This window comes from Chiloscyllium plagiosum, chromosome 2 (assembly GCF_004010195.1).
Source record: "Chiloscyllium plagiosum isolate BGI_BamShark_2017 chromosome 2, ASM401019v2, whole genome shotgun sequence".
In the NCBI taxonomy this organism is placed as follows: Eukaryota; Metazoa; Chordata; class Chondrichthyes; order Orectolobiformes; family Hemiscylliidae; genus Chiloscyllium; species Chiloscyllium plagiosum.
Window position 1 is genome coordinate 38,327,914 of NC_057711.1, and position 16,513 is coordinate 38,344,426.

Consider the following 16,513-nt stretch of genomic DNA (forward strand, 5'->3'; position numbering starts at 1 on the left):
GCAGCTCAACTGATTCTCACCACATCCCCACGAGCATCTACACATCCCACAAGTGAACAAAAATGGTTGCTAATTATTAGTAGATAACCTACTTCGTACTGAAGAATTAACTTTACAAGTTGATGTTTCATTCCTTCATAAGTTAATTAATATTAAATGTTTTAATTTGTGTTTCACTTTTTCTCTTTTGTGCCTTTTCCTTATTATTCCACTGTCAATTAGGGGGTTAGATAGGGTTGACAGTGTGAACCTTTTCCCGCGTATGGAGTCGGGTATTACAAGGGGGCATAGCTTTAAATTAAGGGGGGGTAGATATAGGACTGAAGTTACGGGTAGGTTCTTCACTCAGCGAGTCGTAAGTTCATAGAATGCCCTGCCAGTAGCAGTGGTGGACTCTCCCTCTTTATGGACATTTAAGCGGGCATTGGATAGGTATATGGAGGATAGTGGGTTAGTATAGGTTAGGTGGGCTTGGATCGGCGCAACATCGAGGGCCAAAGGGCCTGTACTGCGCTGTATTCTTCTATGTTCTATGTTCTATTATCTGTGTTTCCCAACCTTTATTTTGCTTCCTGTGAATCATTTAAATTTAATTTCCATTTTATACATGCTGTTTTAGATTCCATGTCTCAATGATGATTCCTCAATCTAATTTGAAGTGTGTCCCAGATTCATTCTTAGCTCTGAAATTCCATAGATCCCTTTTAGAAGATGCTGTATTTGTGAGACATCAGATTGGAGCAGGTTTCTCTACAACCTGATTAAACTGACCTGTCAATGTAGAGAACAGCACAATCCTTCTTTCATCACAGTCCATTAAAATCAGGGCCAGTGCTCAAAAATATACAGGGCCAGCAGGCGAATTCACCCTGAAAATCTCTAAATCACGCAGAAAATTTCACTTTGTGAATTCAAGCAGATAAAAATGCTAAGTAGAATGAAAGGAAATGGCGAGTAGCTACTCCTCCAAATCACAGAGTGATTTTGGCCTATGATTATCGCTGATAGGTTCATAGGGAATTTATCAGTGCCAAATATGGGAGAGAATCACCTAGAATTTGAAGGAGCAATGAAAGTGGTACTGGCAAGCATGGCCAGTGAGGCCTGGGAAGGAGAAGCAGAAACAGAAACACTGAAGTGGACCAAGGAGTGAGGTTGCAGAGCAAAGTGCTGGTGCAGGGCTAGATGTGAGGCCACAGATCAATAGCAGGGCTATAAAGGTGGTGCCACAAAAGGGGAGTGGTGCTGTAGCACTCCATGGAAGACAAGAACAGATGTAGAGACAGGATCTTCGAAAGGGAAAAAAACACTGTTCAGCAAAGGAATATTCATTTAACTTGTATCAGGAAAAGTCAGGTAATGAATTTCTTGCAAACTAATGCAGGGTTCCTCAATTAAAGCTGCATAATTTCAGAGACTACTATTTGGGGGGAAATGTAGTAGATGATGTTGTAATGACAACTATGTCAAGTGTATAATTTAATTTAAACATTTTAATTTCATAAACACTTACATTTATGCATTACCACAACTCAGAAACTCTCATGTACTTTCAATTGCTTTTGGTGCAGTGATTGTATTATAGACAACAAACAACAGTTTAACAGTGACTTCCCCAGTCAACAGAAAGCATGGTGCTTATGGTGATGGATTTTTGTGTATCGAAGTGTTACGATTTTTTTCGAAAAACATTTATTGCCAACTTATGTTTGTTGCTGTGCCAATTTAAATATTGTGATGTCTAGGAAGTTAATACTTGCTTTTTATATTGTGGGAAGAATACCATGTTGAATGGATATAAATTTAGAATCACATCTGTTAAGTACCTAGAGCGTTAGTCATTAGTCCTAATTTATATCACATATTTGCAAATAACAAGTTAATATTATTATAACTTTAAAATAGGTTAAATATATCGAATCAGCTATGAGTAATGTTTCATTGCTATATGGCAACAAAATTGGCTCCTATTGAAAGTAATTGCCAACAAAAACCTCAAAACACATATTTAAAACTTGCCTTCTCTTTCCTCAACTCTTCTTTTAGCATTTCACGCAGTTTTCGAGCTTTCCTCAGTCGTTCAAGGTCAGATGGAATTTTTGCTGATTTAGGGCGTACAGGTGAGTGATTTGGGGATGGTACAATTCCTTTCGTAGGTGGGCTGCTTGTCATAACCCTCTCCTTGAGTGGTGAGGACAGAGTCTTCCGTGTCATAGGTGAGCGAATAGTATTGGTGCCAATAGCTGGATCTTTGTGCACAGGACTTTTAACTGGAGAAAACTGAGGTACTTGAGGAATTGGGGTTTTCTTTTCTGGCAATTTATTAAGTTGTCCTGAAGAGGGCTTGCGTTTGTCCAGTGATTTTGGAAGCAGTTTGTCAGTAGCAGAGGTCTGCGATGGAGAGGCTTTACCTTGAACAGATGCAGTATTGGCTCCAGACGTTAATGAAGTTTGTTGTTGAGCAAGAGTTTTTGATGTTATGCTGCTTGATGGTTGTGTAGATGCAGATGTAGACGTAGATCTGGGTTTGGCTAAATTTGGCATGGTAGAGAAACGCTTCCTCCTTTGCAAAAGTGCCACAGAGAGTTTACTATTGACACCAGGTTCTCCAGTCTTATCATTCTTGTCATTCCTTAAAAAAAAGTTTGCTGGTTATAATAATGTTTTAAATTTATTTAGTATCACTTAGAAAAATGCAAATAAAGAAAAGCCCAAAATGTTATCAAAAAATAATCAAATTAATGTCACTTATTTAACATCACATAATATAACAACCCATGCTATTTATGTTTTGACACTCAATGGAAACAGAATGGCTTCCCAGCCCATTCATTGGTTTAACTAACTGAGGAATCAGATGACCTAAGTTAACAATGAGATGCAAAAGAAAAAGACCTGTATGAGAACGTTTATCTCAGTCTGCTATACGTTGTGATTGCCAAGGAGAGGTTGGTGTTTAGTTTATTTATAAACATAAAATATCTAAATGTACCCCAAAAAAAAAAGAAAACTGCTGCGGATGCTAGAAATTGAAAATGAAGACAGAAAATGCTGGAGAAAATTATTAGACCTGGCAGCATCTGCGGTGAAGATACAAAACTAACATTTCAAGGTCAGTTTAACTCTTCTTTCATTCGAAGTCCAGTCACTTCAAAAATTGATTAAAAGTGCATATAACGTAAATAACATTTACTGTGTAATCATCTGAATTGGTTTGATATTGTTTTGTTTGAAATAGTAAATAACTTCGCAATCTGATTTTAAAAGAAAATAGTCATTCCAAATAAACAGCCACAGCCAAACACATCACCTAGCAGAAGACCACCAAAAGGCTGAAAATCAATTAAAAGTAACTATTCTAATCAACAATGCTCTTCCTGCTTATTACAATATGTTGCCCTTGTTCGGGAGGTAAATCAGTACTCATCCATGTTGAACATCATTTGGAAAAAGGAACGAAGGTGGCAAAGACACAGAAAGTACTCTGGATGAGAGGTTTCAATGTCCATCACCAAGAATGGTTCTGAAGCACCACTAGTGATGAAATGGTCAAATCCTAAAGGATAGAGCAGCTGATCTGGACCTGGTGGGGGTTGATAGTGGGGCAACCAACAAGTGGTAAAACATCATTGACCTCATCCTCATCAATCTATTAGCTAGAGATGCATCAGTCCATTACAGCATCCATAGGAGTGACCATCACAAAGTCCTTGCAGAGACCAAGTCCGGTCTTCACACCTGACATTGTGTTGTGTCCTGCTACCACCTTGTGAAATGAGAGAGACTTCAAACAAATCTAGTAACTCAGATTGGGTATTCATCAGGGACTATGGACTACCAGCAGCAGAATTGTACTCACCAACACATTCTGCAACCTCATACTCTGACCCAGCAGATCCCTCATTCTCTCCTTACTATCATGCTAGGGGGATCAACACCATTTCAATGAAGAGGCAGAAGGACTTGCCAGGAACAGGATCAGCTATTAAAAATAAGGTGTCAAACTGGTAAAGGACTAGTGATGTGCCAAACAGCATTAGTAGCAATTGATAGAAAAATGAAAACATAGAAAATAGTAGGCCATCAGCCCTTCAAGTCTGGTCCGCCATTGAATATGATCATGGTTGAGAACCCAATTCAGTACTCTGTTTTCACTTTCGTCCCATACCCTTCAACCTCTTTAGCCTTAAGAACTATATTTAATCATCTTGAGAAAACATTCAATGTTTCCACCTCAGTCACTTTTTGTGACAGAGAATTCCACAGACTCACCATTCTCTGGGTGAAGATATTTCTCCTCAGGTGGCTTCTCCTCTAACAAAGCTAAGTGATTCCACAATCAGCAGATGAGATCTTAGCTCTGCATTCTTGCCACATACGCTCTTAAATGGTTGCAGACAATTAAACAACTCACTGAAGGAGAAGGCTCGACAAATATCCTTATCCTCAATGAGCATTCAGAGCTTTCACAATATAAAATGAAGGCCTTTGGTATACTGTGCCCACTCTGGTCATCAAGCATCTATATTTGCTGACCACACTTTCCAGGACTTGACTTAAGGCCATGCATGTTATGGCATTCAAAGTGCTCATCTAAACAGTTCTTAAATGTCTTGAGGACTCCCACCTCTACTATCCTTTTAGGCATCTAACTTTCTTGTATCCAACTTAAAACTGTGCCACCTGGTAATTGACTGGTCTACCAGATAGGAATATTTCTCACTCTACATCTCTCAGAACTTTGTACAACTTAATCAGTTCCCTTTTCAGCCTTCTCTGCTCTAAGTAAAACAACACCAATCTATTTCGTCTCTTTTCATAGCTGAATTGCACTAAATTGCTGGTGAATCTCCTCTCCCCCTCAATAACAATGGAGCCCAACATGTCAGTATAAAAGGTATTTGTGACAACCTTCAGCTAGAAGTGTTGGATGACCACCTCAGCCTCTCCAGAAATCCTGAGTATCACAGATGTCAGGCTTCAATTAAATTGATTCATTCTGTGATATGAAGAAATAATGAAGGCACTGAATACTGCAATGATATGTGCCCTAATAATATCCTAGTAATATTACAGAAGACGTGTACAGACGTGTTCCTCTAAACAAGCTGTTTCAGGACAGATACTAACATATAAAAAGTGCCCAGCCATGTCCTGGCACGAAAGGCAGGACAAATCCAACCCTGGTCAATTACCAACTCTCCAGTCTACTCTCAATTATTAGTAAAGATCATAGGAGACATCATCAATATTGTTATCAAGGAGCAATTGCTTAGCAATAACCTGCTCATTGATGCTTAGTTTGTGGTCCACGAGGGCTGCTTTACTCCTGTTCACCTCTAGGCTTGGTTAAAATATGAACAGAACAGCCAAACCCCAGAGCGGAAGCTAGAGTAACTGCTCTGACCGACTGCAGACTCTAAGCAAAATTAGAGTCAAAGGGAATCAGAGGGAAAACTCTCCACTGGGTTACATCATACCTAGCGTTCAGGAATATGGTTGAGGTTGTTGCAGTCAGTTGCACCTCAAGGCAGGACATTACTACAGGAGTTCCACAGGGTACCTTATTTTTCTAATCATACTGTTTAGCAATGTTATTGTACAGCTCTGAAGCAGGTGGAACTTGAACCCAGGCCTCCCAGCTCAGTGGTAGGCACACTGCCACTGCACCACAACAGGGCTCAGTTCCTCAGGCAGTGTCTCAGGCCCAACCATCATCAGCTGCTTCATCAATGACATTCCATTGTAAGATCAGAAGTGGAGATGTTCATTGATAATTACACAATATTCAGCACCATTTACAACTCCTGAAATAATGAAATAGTCCATGCCACAAACTCCAGGCAAGGATAAACTCCAGACTTGAGCTGAGTAACAGTAAGTAACATATGCACCACATGAATGTCAAGCAATTACCATCTCCCATAAGATATAATCTAACTGTCACCCTTGACTTCCAGCATTACCCTTCCTGAATTCCTAATTATTAACATCCTAGGGGTATTATCATTGACCAGAATATGAACTGAACACCCTTTGTAACAGCATTGTGGGTATATCTAAATAAAATGGACTGCAGCTATTCAATAATGCAGCTCACCACCACCTTATCAAGGACAATTCGAGGTAGACAATAAATACTGCCCAGCCAGCAAAGCCCACATCCCATGAATGAATAAAAAGGTTAGGCAACTATCTGAGAATTAATCTTTCAGATTGATTACACTTTATCAGAACTAGCAAATGGTAGAGAGTATTAGTGTTAGCAGAGATCAGGAAAAGAGGGGTAGTGGGAGGGAAGAAGAAAATAAGGGGAAGGCCAGTAAAAAGACAAAGATAAGACAAAGTCAGTGACAAAAAGCATGGAAGCACAAGGCAAAAGAAGATGGTAATGGAAACCAGGAACTAAAGATTAAAGGTGTAAATACCCAAGTCTGCCACATTTCCTGCTGCATCACTGTATCTTAGTTTGTATCCAGAGCTCAGACTGCTCCAAGAAATTTGACAATAAAAATGCTCCAATTTTCATTCCTTTACATCAAACGTCATGACTGATATTAAAGTGTGGTGAGTTTTCATGACTGCAGGTTCCTAAATGAATGGCTAATTTCCAACTCAGAATGTGAATGATAAGTGAACATCAGTGGACAAGTTATCTTTAAGAAATATCATCGCCAATTTTTCATTGCTCTACTCAAACACACATTCAGCAGAAAGGAGAGGCAATCACCAGAAAACAATTAAGGGCAAAAGAAAGAGATCAAAGATAAAAGCTATATGTTTGTTATCCTAGAACACTGAGGCCTCCTATAACATCCCTATGACCATTTTGTCTGAAATTACCCAGAAAGACTTGGGTGTAGACTGAAATATTTCTGGTCTATGTGGTCCTCACATCATTCAATCCATTTATTTCTCAAAATGTCCAGGTTAAAGGTAAAAAATAATTCTGTTTTATTGTTATGGCTCATTAGCCAAAAACTTTTCAGTACAACTAATCTTTTAAAAATTTGTTCACAGGATGTGGACATCGCTGGCTAGGCCAGCATTTTTTGCCCATGGCTAATTGCCCAGAGGCCAGTTAAGTATCAACCACATTGCTGTGGGTATGAAATCACAAAGACCAGACCAGGTAAGGACAGCAGATTCCCTTCCCTAAATGACTGCAGTGAACTAGATCAGCTATTTTACAACAATCAAAGTGGTTACATGATCACCATTAGGCTAGCATTTTATCCCAATTTTTTACAAATTCAAATTATACCATATGCTATGTCTCCAAAATATGAACCTGGAGGAGTTCAAAATTACTAGTTCAGTGACATTAACATTACACCACCATTTTGTTTGTTTGTCTCTTGGACACAAGTCAAAAAGACTCATCAGCATGCAATGATTTTGGACCAGAATTACTTAGACCCTTTGAAAAATGTAGGAAATTAGTATTTCTTACTAACATTTTCACAAGTGGATTTTAATGCCTCCATTGATTTATTGTACTTAGTAGTTTGAACCATTCCTTCACAACATGCCTGATAATTTCTAATCCAATAGACTACATATGGACTAAAAATAATTATTTTACTTTAAGTGTCACAAAGCTAATCCCTTTTTTTCCTAAAAGCTGTTCCTGGGCTCAAGTAGACTCTGTCCTTGATTTTATTCAGATGGGCAATAAACCAGGCCAGGCTCCAATCAGTCTGGTTTGGTACAGAGATAAAAAGGATTTTGAGAAGCCTTTTGTTTATAGGTAAACAGATGAGACTTCAGACCAAAGTGGTCATGTTTTAGAAGTGACCTGTATAATGAAAGGGGAGTGCTCACCTTTCTAGCTGAGCTGAGCAGTTTTAGTTCAGTCTAGAACTGGTTGGAAGTTCAACAGGGAACTGTGTGGAAACTCTCTCTCTCGCTTTCTGCCCTTCAACTTCAACCTGAAATCATGTGTTCCATTTTTACTGGTTTTTAAAGGAAGTTTGCTTATTAGGACTGTTTGTATATTTGGAACAGCATAATTTAGTCTAGTTGGATGGGTTGAGTTCTGTAGGGGTTCTTTATTCAGTTCTTTGTGTTTCATTGTGTGATTCTGTGAATAATTTTTTGTGTTTTAAAATCAACCTAGCTAACCTACTTGATAATTTTCACTGTACATTTACAGAAACAAATTGCAAAGTAATGCTCTGGGCCTGCCTGCTTAAGAATGTTTTGAGTGGTCTGGCCGAGTCCATAACAGAAGTCTATTTTGACTCTTCACCCCAACAATAATCTACACAAAGCAGTGTTTTGTTTTAAACTTATCATAAGCAAACATTTTTAAAAAACTAAAGGGAAATTTAACTTCAGAAATGGGAAATAGTGAGGAGCAAATACCCAATTTTCTTTCTGTTGATTAACGTAAAAGCAAATTCAAAAGAATATATAGCTCTGGCTGATCTAAACCCAGCTATTTCACACCATCACTGAATTGATTTGCACTCCAGAAGCTAAACCTGTGAATTTAAAAGATTTTATTACTGAGGTTTTGTCATTTCAGCAGTGAAAGTCTTTCAAGTTTCAAGTGCTTGGTCTCACCAATTGTTTGGCAAACTTATGTAGGCGTTCAGCAATTATGTATGATTCACTCTCTGTTTATACTTAACAACACATTGAGACGAGTACCCATTGCTGTGACACTGCAAAGGCATTCAGCAAGGTGCCACAAACCAGTCAATCTAAGATTTGACTGGCAATTAGTCCAAGATAAAATCTCAGTACAGCATAATCAAATTTCTAGAATGCTCTTCTATGCTGAATTGGTCACACTTTTACTGGTAAAAGGATGGACAGAGACAATACGATCAAATCACCTGTATTAAATTGTAATATAATGGTGTAGCTGTCAAGTACTATAAGTCTGAGACTGGGAATTGAATAATCAAAGGGAGTCAATGTATTGTATAAATAAGCCAAAAGGAAAAGGAGGTAGGGTAGGTGCCTAGGACTGCTGCCTCACAGCACCAGGGACCCAGGTGTGTTGCAGGCCTTGAGTGATTGTCTGCTTCGAGTTTCCACATTCTCCCTATGTCTGCAGGGGTTTCCACTGGATGCTCCAGTTTCCTCCCACAAAAGATATGTATTGACCATGCTGAATTGCCCATAGTTTCCAGGCATGGGCAAGTTAGGTGAATTTGCCAGGATAAAGAATCAACCCTGAAATACACACGTTTGTCAATGAACATAAAGGACAGTATTCAGGTTATGCTACCCATGCACTCGCATTCCCAGCCAAAGAAAGCTATTGAGTATAGCCCCAACTAGAGAACATACTACAACACAGGAGCATAGATTCAGGGGAATTAACAAGATTAAATGGGCAATGGGTTTGGGGTCAGTGGAATGTGCTTTGGAGGGTTGGTACAGATCCAATGGGCTGAATGGCCTCTAACTACACTAACGCAATTCTATAATACTATGAAATCAGCAGCAGATGACCAAAAGGCTCACAAGAGAGGAAATACACTATGAAAACAATTTAGCAAATAGGGAGGAGATGGCAGAGCCTTTGGCTTTGATATTTAAGTCGTCATTGTCTACAGGTTTGGGACCAGAGGACTGGAGGATTGCAAATGTTGTGCCCTTGTTCAAGAAGGGCAGTAGAAATGACCCAGGTAATTATAGACAAGTGAGCTTTACTTCTATTGTAGGAAAGGCTTTTGAAAGCATTATAAGAGATAAGATTTATAATCATCTAGCAAGCAACAATTTGATTTCAGATAGTCAACATGGTTTGTCAAGGGCAGGTCATATCTCACAAATCTCATTGAGATTTTTGAGAAGGTGACCCAGCATGTAGACAAGGGTAGGGCGGTTGATATGGTATACATGGACTTCAGTAAAGCTTTTGATAAGGTTCCACATGGTAGGTTATTGGGGAAATTGCAAAGGCATGGAATGGAGGGCGATTTAACAGTTTGGATTAGAAACTAGCTTTCTGAAAAAAGACAGTGAGTGGTGGTTGATGGAAAATATTCAGTCTGGAGTCCGGTTACTAGTGGTGTACCACAAGGATCTGTTTAGAGACCACTGCTGTTTGTCATTTTTATAAATGACCTAGACGCAGGCTTAGGTGGATGGATTAGTAAATTTGCAGATGACACTAAAGTCAGTGGAGTAGCAGACAGTGTGAAAGAATGTTACAGGTTGCAGGGGAATTTGGATAAACTGCAGAATTGGGCTGAGAGGTGGCAAATGAAGTTCAGTATAGCTAAATTTGAGGTGATGCACTTTGGGAAGAATAACAGGAAGGCAGTGTACTGGGTCAATGGAAAGATTTTTGGTAGTGTGGATGTGCAAAGGATCTTGGAGTCCATGTACATAGATCCCTAAAAGTTGCCACCCAGGTGGCTAGTGCTGTTAAGGCGGCATACGGTGTGTTCGGTTTCATTAGTAGAAGGATTGAGTTCCGGAGCCGCAATATCATGCTGCAACTATACAAAAACGCTGGTGCGGCCGCACTTGGAATATTGTGTACAGTTCTGGTCCCCATATTTCGGGAAGGATGTGGAAACATTGGAAAAGGTGCAGAGGAGATGTACCAGGATGTTGCCTGGTCTGGAGGGAAGGTCTTATGAGGAAAGGCTGAGACCTGCTAATGTAGTCAACTCAACCACATTAGGGAGATTTAAACAATCCTTAGGTAAGCAATGGATGATTTTGGGATAGTGTACAGGAACGAGCTGAGAATAGTTCACAGGTCAGCGCAACATCGAGGACCGAAAGGCCTGTTCTGCGCTGTATTGTTCTATGTTCTAAAATAAATAGTAAAAGCTTCTACAGATATGTAACAAAGTAGATAGAGTGAGTGTAGAATCCTGATAGAATACAACTGAGGAATTGACAACAGGAAACAGGAAAATAGCAGATAATTTAAAGCAATATTTTGCGTCAGTCTTCACGGTGGAGGAAACCATAAACATCCCAAAGGTGTCAGATAAACAAGGTGCTAAGAGAACAAAGTTCTTTTGACAGAGTTTTTCTGGTGGATAAAGGACAAGGTATTTCACAAACTATTGGAATTAAAGACAGATAGGTCACAAGGACCTGACAATCTTCATCCAAGGGTTTTGGAGGAACTGACTGCAAAGGTAGTGAAGGCATTGGTCAATATATTCCAGAACTCAATGAACTTCAGGAGGGTTCTAGCAGATTGAGAAAATGGCAATATGACATTCAAAAAGGGACAGAGACGGAAGACAGAAAACTACAGGACAATTAGCCTTCCATTTGTCATTGGGAGTCCCTTATTAAGAAAGAAGCAACAAGAAATTTAGAAAAACCTGATGCAATCAAACAGAGACAACATGATTTTGTGAAAAGGAAATCATGTTTGATAAATTTGCTTGAGTTCTTTGAGGATATAACAAGCAGAGTTTATAAAAGCAAATGCATTCAGATTTCAAGAAGGCATTCAATAAGATGGCACGTAAAGGATCATTGCACAAAATAGATTAATGGGTTCTCTTGAGGTTAGGAAGATGTGGAGAGCCATAAGGATCAGTCCTAGGGCCTCAATTATTTATTATTTATAATAATTTGGAGGAGGGGGTAGAGTGTAATCTATCCAAATTTGCTGATGACACAAAAATACATAGGAGGGCATTTCGCGCTGATGACATGAGAAATCAACAAGGGCATATAGGTATATTGAGTTAGTGGGCAACAACTTGGCAAATGGAGTTTATTGCAGGAAATTATAAGGTAGGAAGAATCAAAAGTTAGAATATTATTTATATTGAAAAAATTCCAAAAAGCTACAGCATATAGATTTCTGGGTGTTCTCGCATGAAACCCAAGAAGCTATTACACAGATGCAGATGTAATTGAGAAAGTAAATACAATTTTGCCCTTCATTACAAGATGGTTTGAATTTTAAAAAATAAAGTCTTCCTTCAAATGTGCAGGGTGCTGGTGATGGCACACTTGTGTATATGTTTGGTCCCCGTATTAAATAAAGAATATATTGCAGTAGGAGCAATTCAAACAGATTAACTAGATTTATTCCTCGGATGAAGTGGTTATGTTATCGAAAGCAACTAAACAGCTTAAGTCTTCAGAAGAATGAAGGTTGATCTTCCTGAAACATACAAGATTCTGAGGGGCTTGAGAGGGCAGATGCTTCCGCTCATGGCGGTAACTCAGACTGGGGACACAGTTACAGAATAAGGGAGGCAGTCATTTAAAACTCAGATACAAAGGAATTTCTTATCTCAGAGTGCACAGAATTTGCAGAATTCTCTATCCCTGAGAGCTGTAGAAGTTAGATCACTGAAAGCACTTAAAGAGGAGGTAGACAGAATTTTTGAAATATCAAAAGTTGAGGGCTCTGAGTAGCTGGCATCAGAGGAGTTTAGGCCTGGGACACATCAGCTGCAATCTTCTAGAATGGCATGGCAGGCTCAAGGAGCTGAAATGGCCTACTCCCATTCCTATTTTTATATTCTTATGAGGCAGTTAAAAACTGCAGCTGGTGCATAGACGGAAAATATTAGAACAGGAAGTTGATGATTAAGATTATGATAGCTTAGACCAGTGTTCAAATGAATTCAATACTAACTTATTAATTGGAACATTCTCCTGCTGCTCATCTGGGTCATCTCTTTCTTCCTGTTCTCTGCTTGCATTAGGCGGTGGCACTGGCGGAACGGATATCACAACTTGAGACTCAGAAGCATCATTTTCATTGGAAGTGTTTCTTTCAGGACTTGATTGCTGGACGGAGGTATGGTCCTTGTCATCTTCCTTGCTTGTCTGTGATGAGCCTCTTCCACCAGGTTTCACATTAGGTTTTATGCTGAGTCTTGAGCGGCGAAACATTCTGCAAGATACAGAAAGACAAATATCATAAAGCAGCATTTATTAGCACCAAAAATCTTCAAATTAATCACTTACACGTATCTCACATCATTCATGATTTTAGGTATGTTACAAAACAAGCAGTCGATAATTTAACCTGTACAGGTGCTTTGCAATCCATTTTGGTACAGATTATAACAGTTTCAAACTATTTCAACAGGATCCAAAAACTTATCAAAAGGATCCAACAGCCAAGCACTGTCCAACTGGTTAATTTTACTAGATTTGCTTCTCCCAGATAGGGTTTTTTCCCCAAAAAACATCTAGTTTCTCATCTCTTCCATTAGATTACTTAGCATATAATGGGCCAGGAATATTAATCGTGATGCAGAAGATTAAGCTAGGTGAACCAGCAAGTTTTTCTGACTAATCCGTTCACGTGTTGACATTTCTGCCCAAAAGTTCACCTGCGTAAAGCATCCAACTGTGACATTTTTTTTTCTTTATTCATTCATGGGATGTGGGCATCGCTGGCTAGGCAGCATTTATTGCCCATCCCTAATTGCCCAGAGGGTAGTTACGAGTCAACCACAACGCTGAGAGTCTGGAGACACATGTAGGCCAGACCAGGTAAGGATGGCAGTTTCCTTCTCTAAAGGGTATTACTGAACCAGATGGGTTTTTCTGACAATCAATTCATTGTCATCATTAGATTCTTAATTCCAGATGTATGGAATCCAAATTCCACCATCTGCCATGGAGGGACTCGAACCCAGGTCCCCAGAACATTATCTGAATCTCTGGATTAACAGTCCAGCCTCAATACCACTAGGCTATCACCTCCCATACTGAGCTGAACCCAGAAGGGGGCACATTTTCCACTTTGCTTCTTAATAAGCTATTACTGGAGCAGCAATAATGTGGACACTTGCAGCACACCAAAATGGTAACAAAGTGACAAAGACAGAATTCTAACCAGTTAAGTAGCTGACATCATCAGCCATTTCTGTCCTGCATCAGCCCATCTACTGCTGAAACCCCGATCCTTTCCTCAGTTACCTCTAGATTTGATTATTCCAATGTTCTCCCAGTGGGTTTCCTGTCTTCAACCAACTGTAAACTTCAGCTTCTAATATGGCCAGCCATATCCCATTCAACCATCATTCCTTTCCTCAGCCACCTATAATAGTTACGGGTCAATAAATGCCTTGATTTTAACACTTTCTTCCAAGTGTGGGCCTTACCCCTCCTAATTCTGAAATCTCCTCTTGCTCAAAATACTCCAAGAACTCTACATTTCTGGCCTTTTTTAATCCCCATTTTCTTCCATTATACTACTTGTGGCCATACTTTTATAGTATACAGCCCAAACTCCATCACTACCTTTCTTTCCACCTTCCTTAAACTCTACTCCAAAGAGATAAAGCTGGGTATGATCACTCACCATCCCAGCATATCTTCAGAATGTAAACTACAATTTCTTCATCATTGATGCTCATCAGAAATGCATTAACATTTCTTTGAGAGCACTTTCCAAACGCAGCACCATTACCAACTGGAAGGCCAAGGCAAGCAGTATATGGGAACACCACCAACTGCAAGTCCTCTCTCAACCACTCACATTCCAGATTTGGAAATATATCATTGTTCCTTCAATGTCACTGGGTCAAAGTTGTAGAATTCATGACCTACCAGTGTTGTGGTTATACCTGCACCAAATGGACTGCAACAGTTCCAGAAAGCAGTTCATCACTTCACAAGGCAATTAGGATAGGCAATAAATGCTGGCCCAACCAGCAATGCCCATGTGCTGAAAGTGAATTTTAAAAACTTGTGGAAGAAGAAAGAGCTGTATATAACACTACATTATGAGGCTCTTACATTGTGTAGATGTCAACAGGATCAACAAAATGGCAAAAAAAAATTAAATTAGTGGACAAATTGTAACAAATGGAATTTCATGTGGGGAAATGGATCAGAGGAAGACAAATCAAAACTTAAAAGAGGTTGACTAGAACATAAGGAGATTTTGTCATTTGCGGAATGGAGACAGCATTGGCTAGGTAAGCACTATTACTGCAACCAGAATACTTTGAGGGGGCAGTGGTAATCAGCCTTCTTGGATTACTGCAGATCATGTGGTGAGGGCCCATCCACAATAGTGTTAGGGAGTTGTGGAATTTTAACCCAGCAACACTGAAGGAACAACAATATCAAGACGATGTGTGACTTCCAAGGGACTCTGCAGGTGGTAGTGCAGATGGTATTAATGGTGGAGGGTGTGAATATTGAAGATGTTAGATGGGCTGCCAATCAAGCTTTACCCCGCACAGTGCCAAGCTTCTTGAGCTGCATTATCTAGCAACTGGAGGGTATTCCATCAGACTGCTATGCTTTGCAGATGCAGGACCAGCTTTAACCAATCAGGAGACGAGTTACTCAACACAGAATTTCCAGCGTCTGACTTTGCTCCACCAGAATGAAAATTGGAAGGATCATAGGATCAGATTGGTGGAGGGGAAGGGTTTGAGAGCAGAGTGGCACGGCAAGCTAAGTGATTAAGGAATGGAATAGCAAAGTGGAGGAAAGGGTGCAAGACCAGAGCAGTGGAGTGAAGTGGTAGGGAGGCAGCAGTGAGCAGAGTGGCAATGTCTCAGATAAGCACTAAGTGATCTTTGTAGTGGGGCAGAAAGTGGTGTGTGGACACTGAGGTGGAATGAGAGGGAAGGGCTTTGTGAGCAGACTGACAAGAGGAAAGTCGATGAGCAGAGTGTTCAGGTAGGATGAAAGTCTGTGAGAATGGAGTGGCAAGGTTGCATGAGCAGAATAGCCAGGTGGGGGAGAGCTGCAGGTGTAGGGTGATGGGTGGGATCGACCATATGAACAGAGTGGCAGAGCAAGAGGTGACTTCATGAGCAGAATGCAGAGCAGATTCAGACCTTTGACTCTGCAAAGTCCTACTTTCCATATTCTAGGGGTTAGTAATCCAATGGTCACAGTCCATATAGATATCAACAACATGGGAAGAACAATTAAAGTGTTTCTGCATATAGCAATTGAGGAACTAGGCACTAAAAACATGGTACCTCAGAAGTTAGAACATCTGGATTATCATCTGAGTCATGTGCAAATTGGCATAACGTACATTAAATCTGAGAAATGAATGCATAGTGCAAAGACTGGTGTGGGAGAAGAGTTTCAATTAGTGGGCCACTGGCAGTAGTTTGGTATAAGTGATGCTATACCTTTGGAATGGTCTACTCACAAACCATGCTGAGACCAGAGCTCTTGTACACCCCAAAACCTGTAACGTAGAGAGGATTTTAAACTAAATAATGAGGCAAGGGATCAAATGTGGAAAAATCCAGTATATCAAAGAACAGAAACAAGGTAAGAAAGGAAAATAGTTCAAAGTTTGGGTGAAGATTTGTAGCTCGGGTGCTCGTTGTTGTGGTTCTGTTCGCTGAGCTGGGAATTTGTGTTGCAGACGTTTCGTCCCCTGTCTAGGTGACATCCTCAGTGCTTGGGAGCCTCCTGTGAAGCGCTTCTGTGGTGTTTCCTCCGGCATTTATAGTGGCCTGTCCCTGCCGCTTCCGGTTGTCCGGAGGAAACATCACAGAAGCGCTCCACAGGAGGCTCCCAAGCACTGAGGATGCCACCTAGACAGGGGACGAAACGTTTACAA

The 16,513-nt window shown here is 40.1% G+C and overlaps 1 protein-coding gene across 1 annotated transcript in view; it reads right to left on the reverse strand.

The window, feature by feature from the left end:
- The window catches only part of LOC122558916 (transcription factor TFIIIB component B'' homolog), a 95,511-nt gene that overhangs the window by 73,024 nt on the left and 5,974 nt on the right, over window positions 1–16,513 (reverse strand). Inside the window, exons 2-3 of the mRNA XM_043707870.1 lie at window positions 12,590–12,850; window positions 2,020–2,632 (exon numbers count right to left, since the gene is read on the reverse strand). Of these exons, the coding sequence (XP_043563805.1) occupies window positions 2,020–2,632; window positions 12,590–12,849 (873 nt within the window). The 5' untranslated portion in view covers window position 12,850. The remainder of the gene's footprint in view (window positions 1–2,019; window positions 2,633–12,589; window positions 12,851–16,513) is intronic.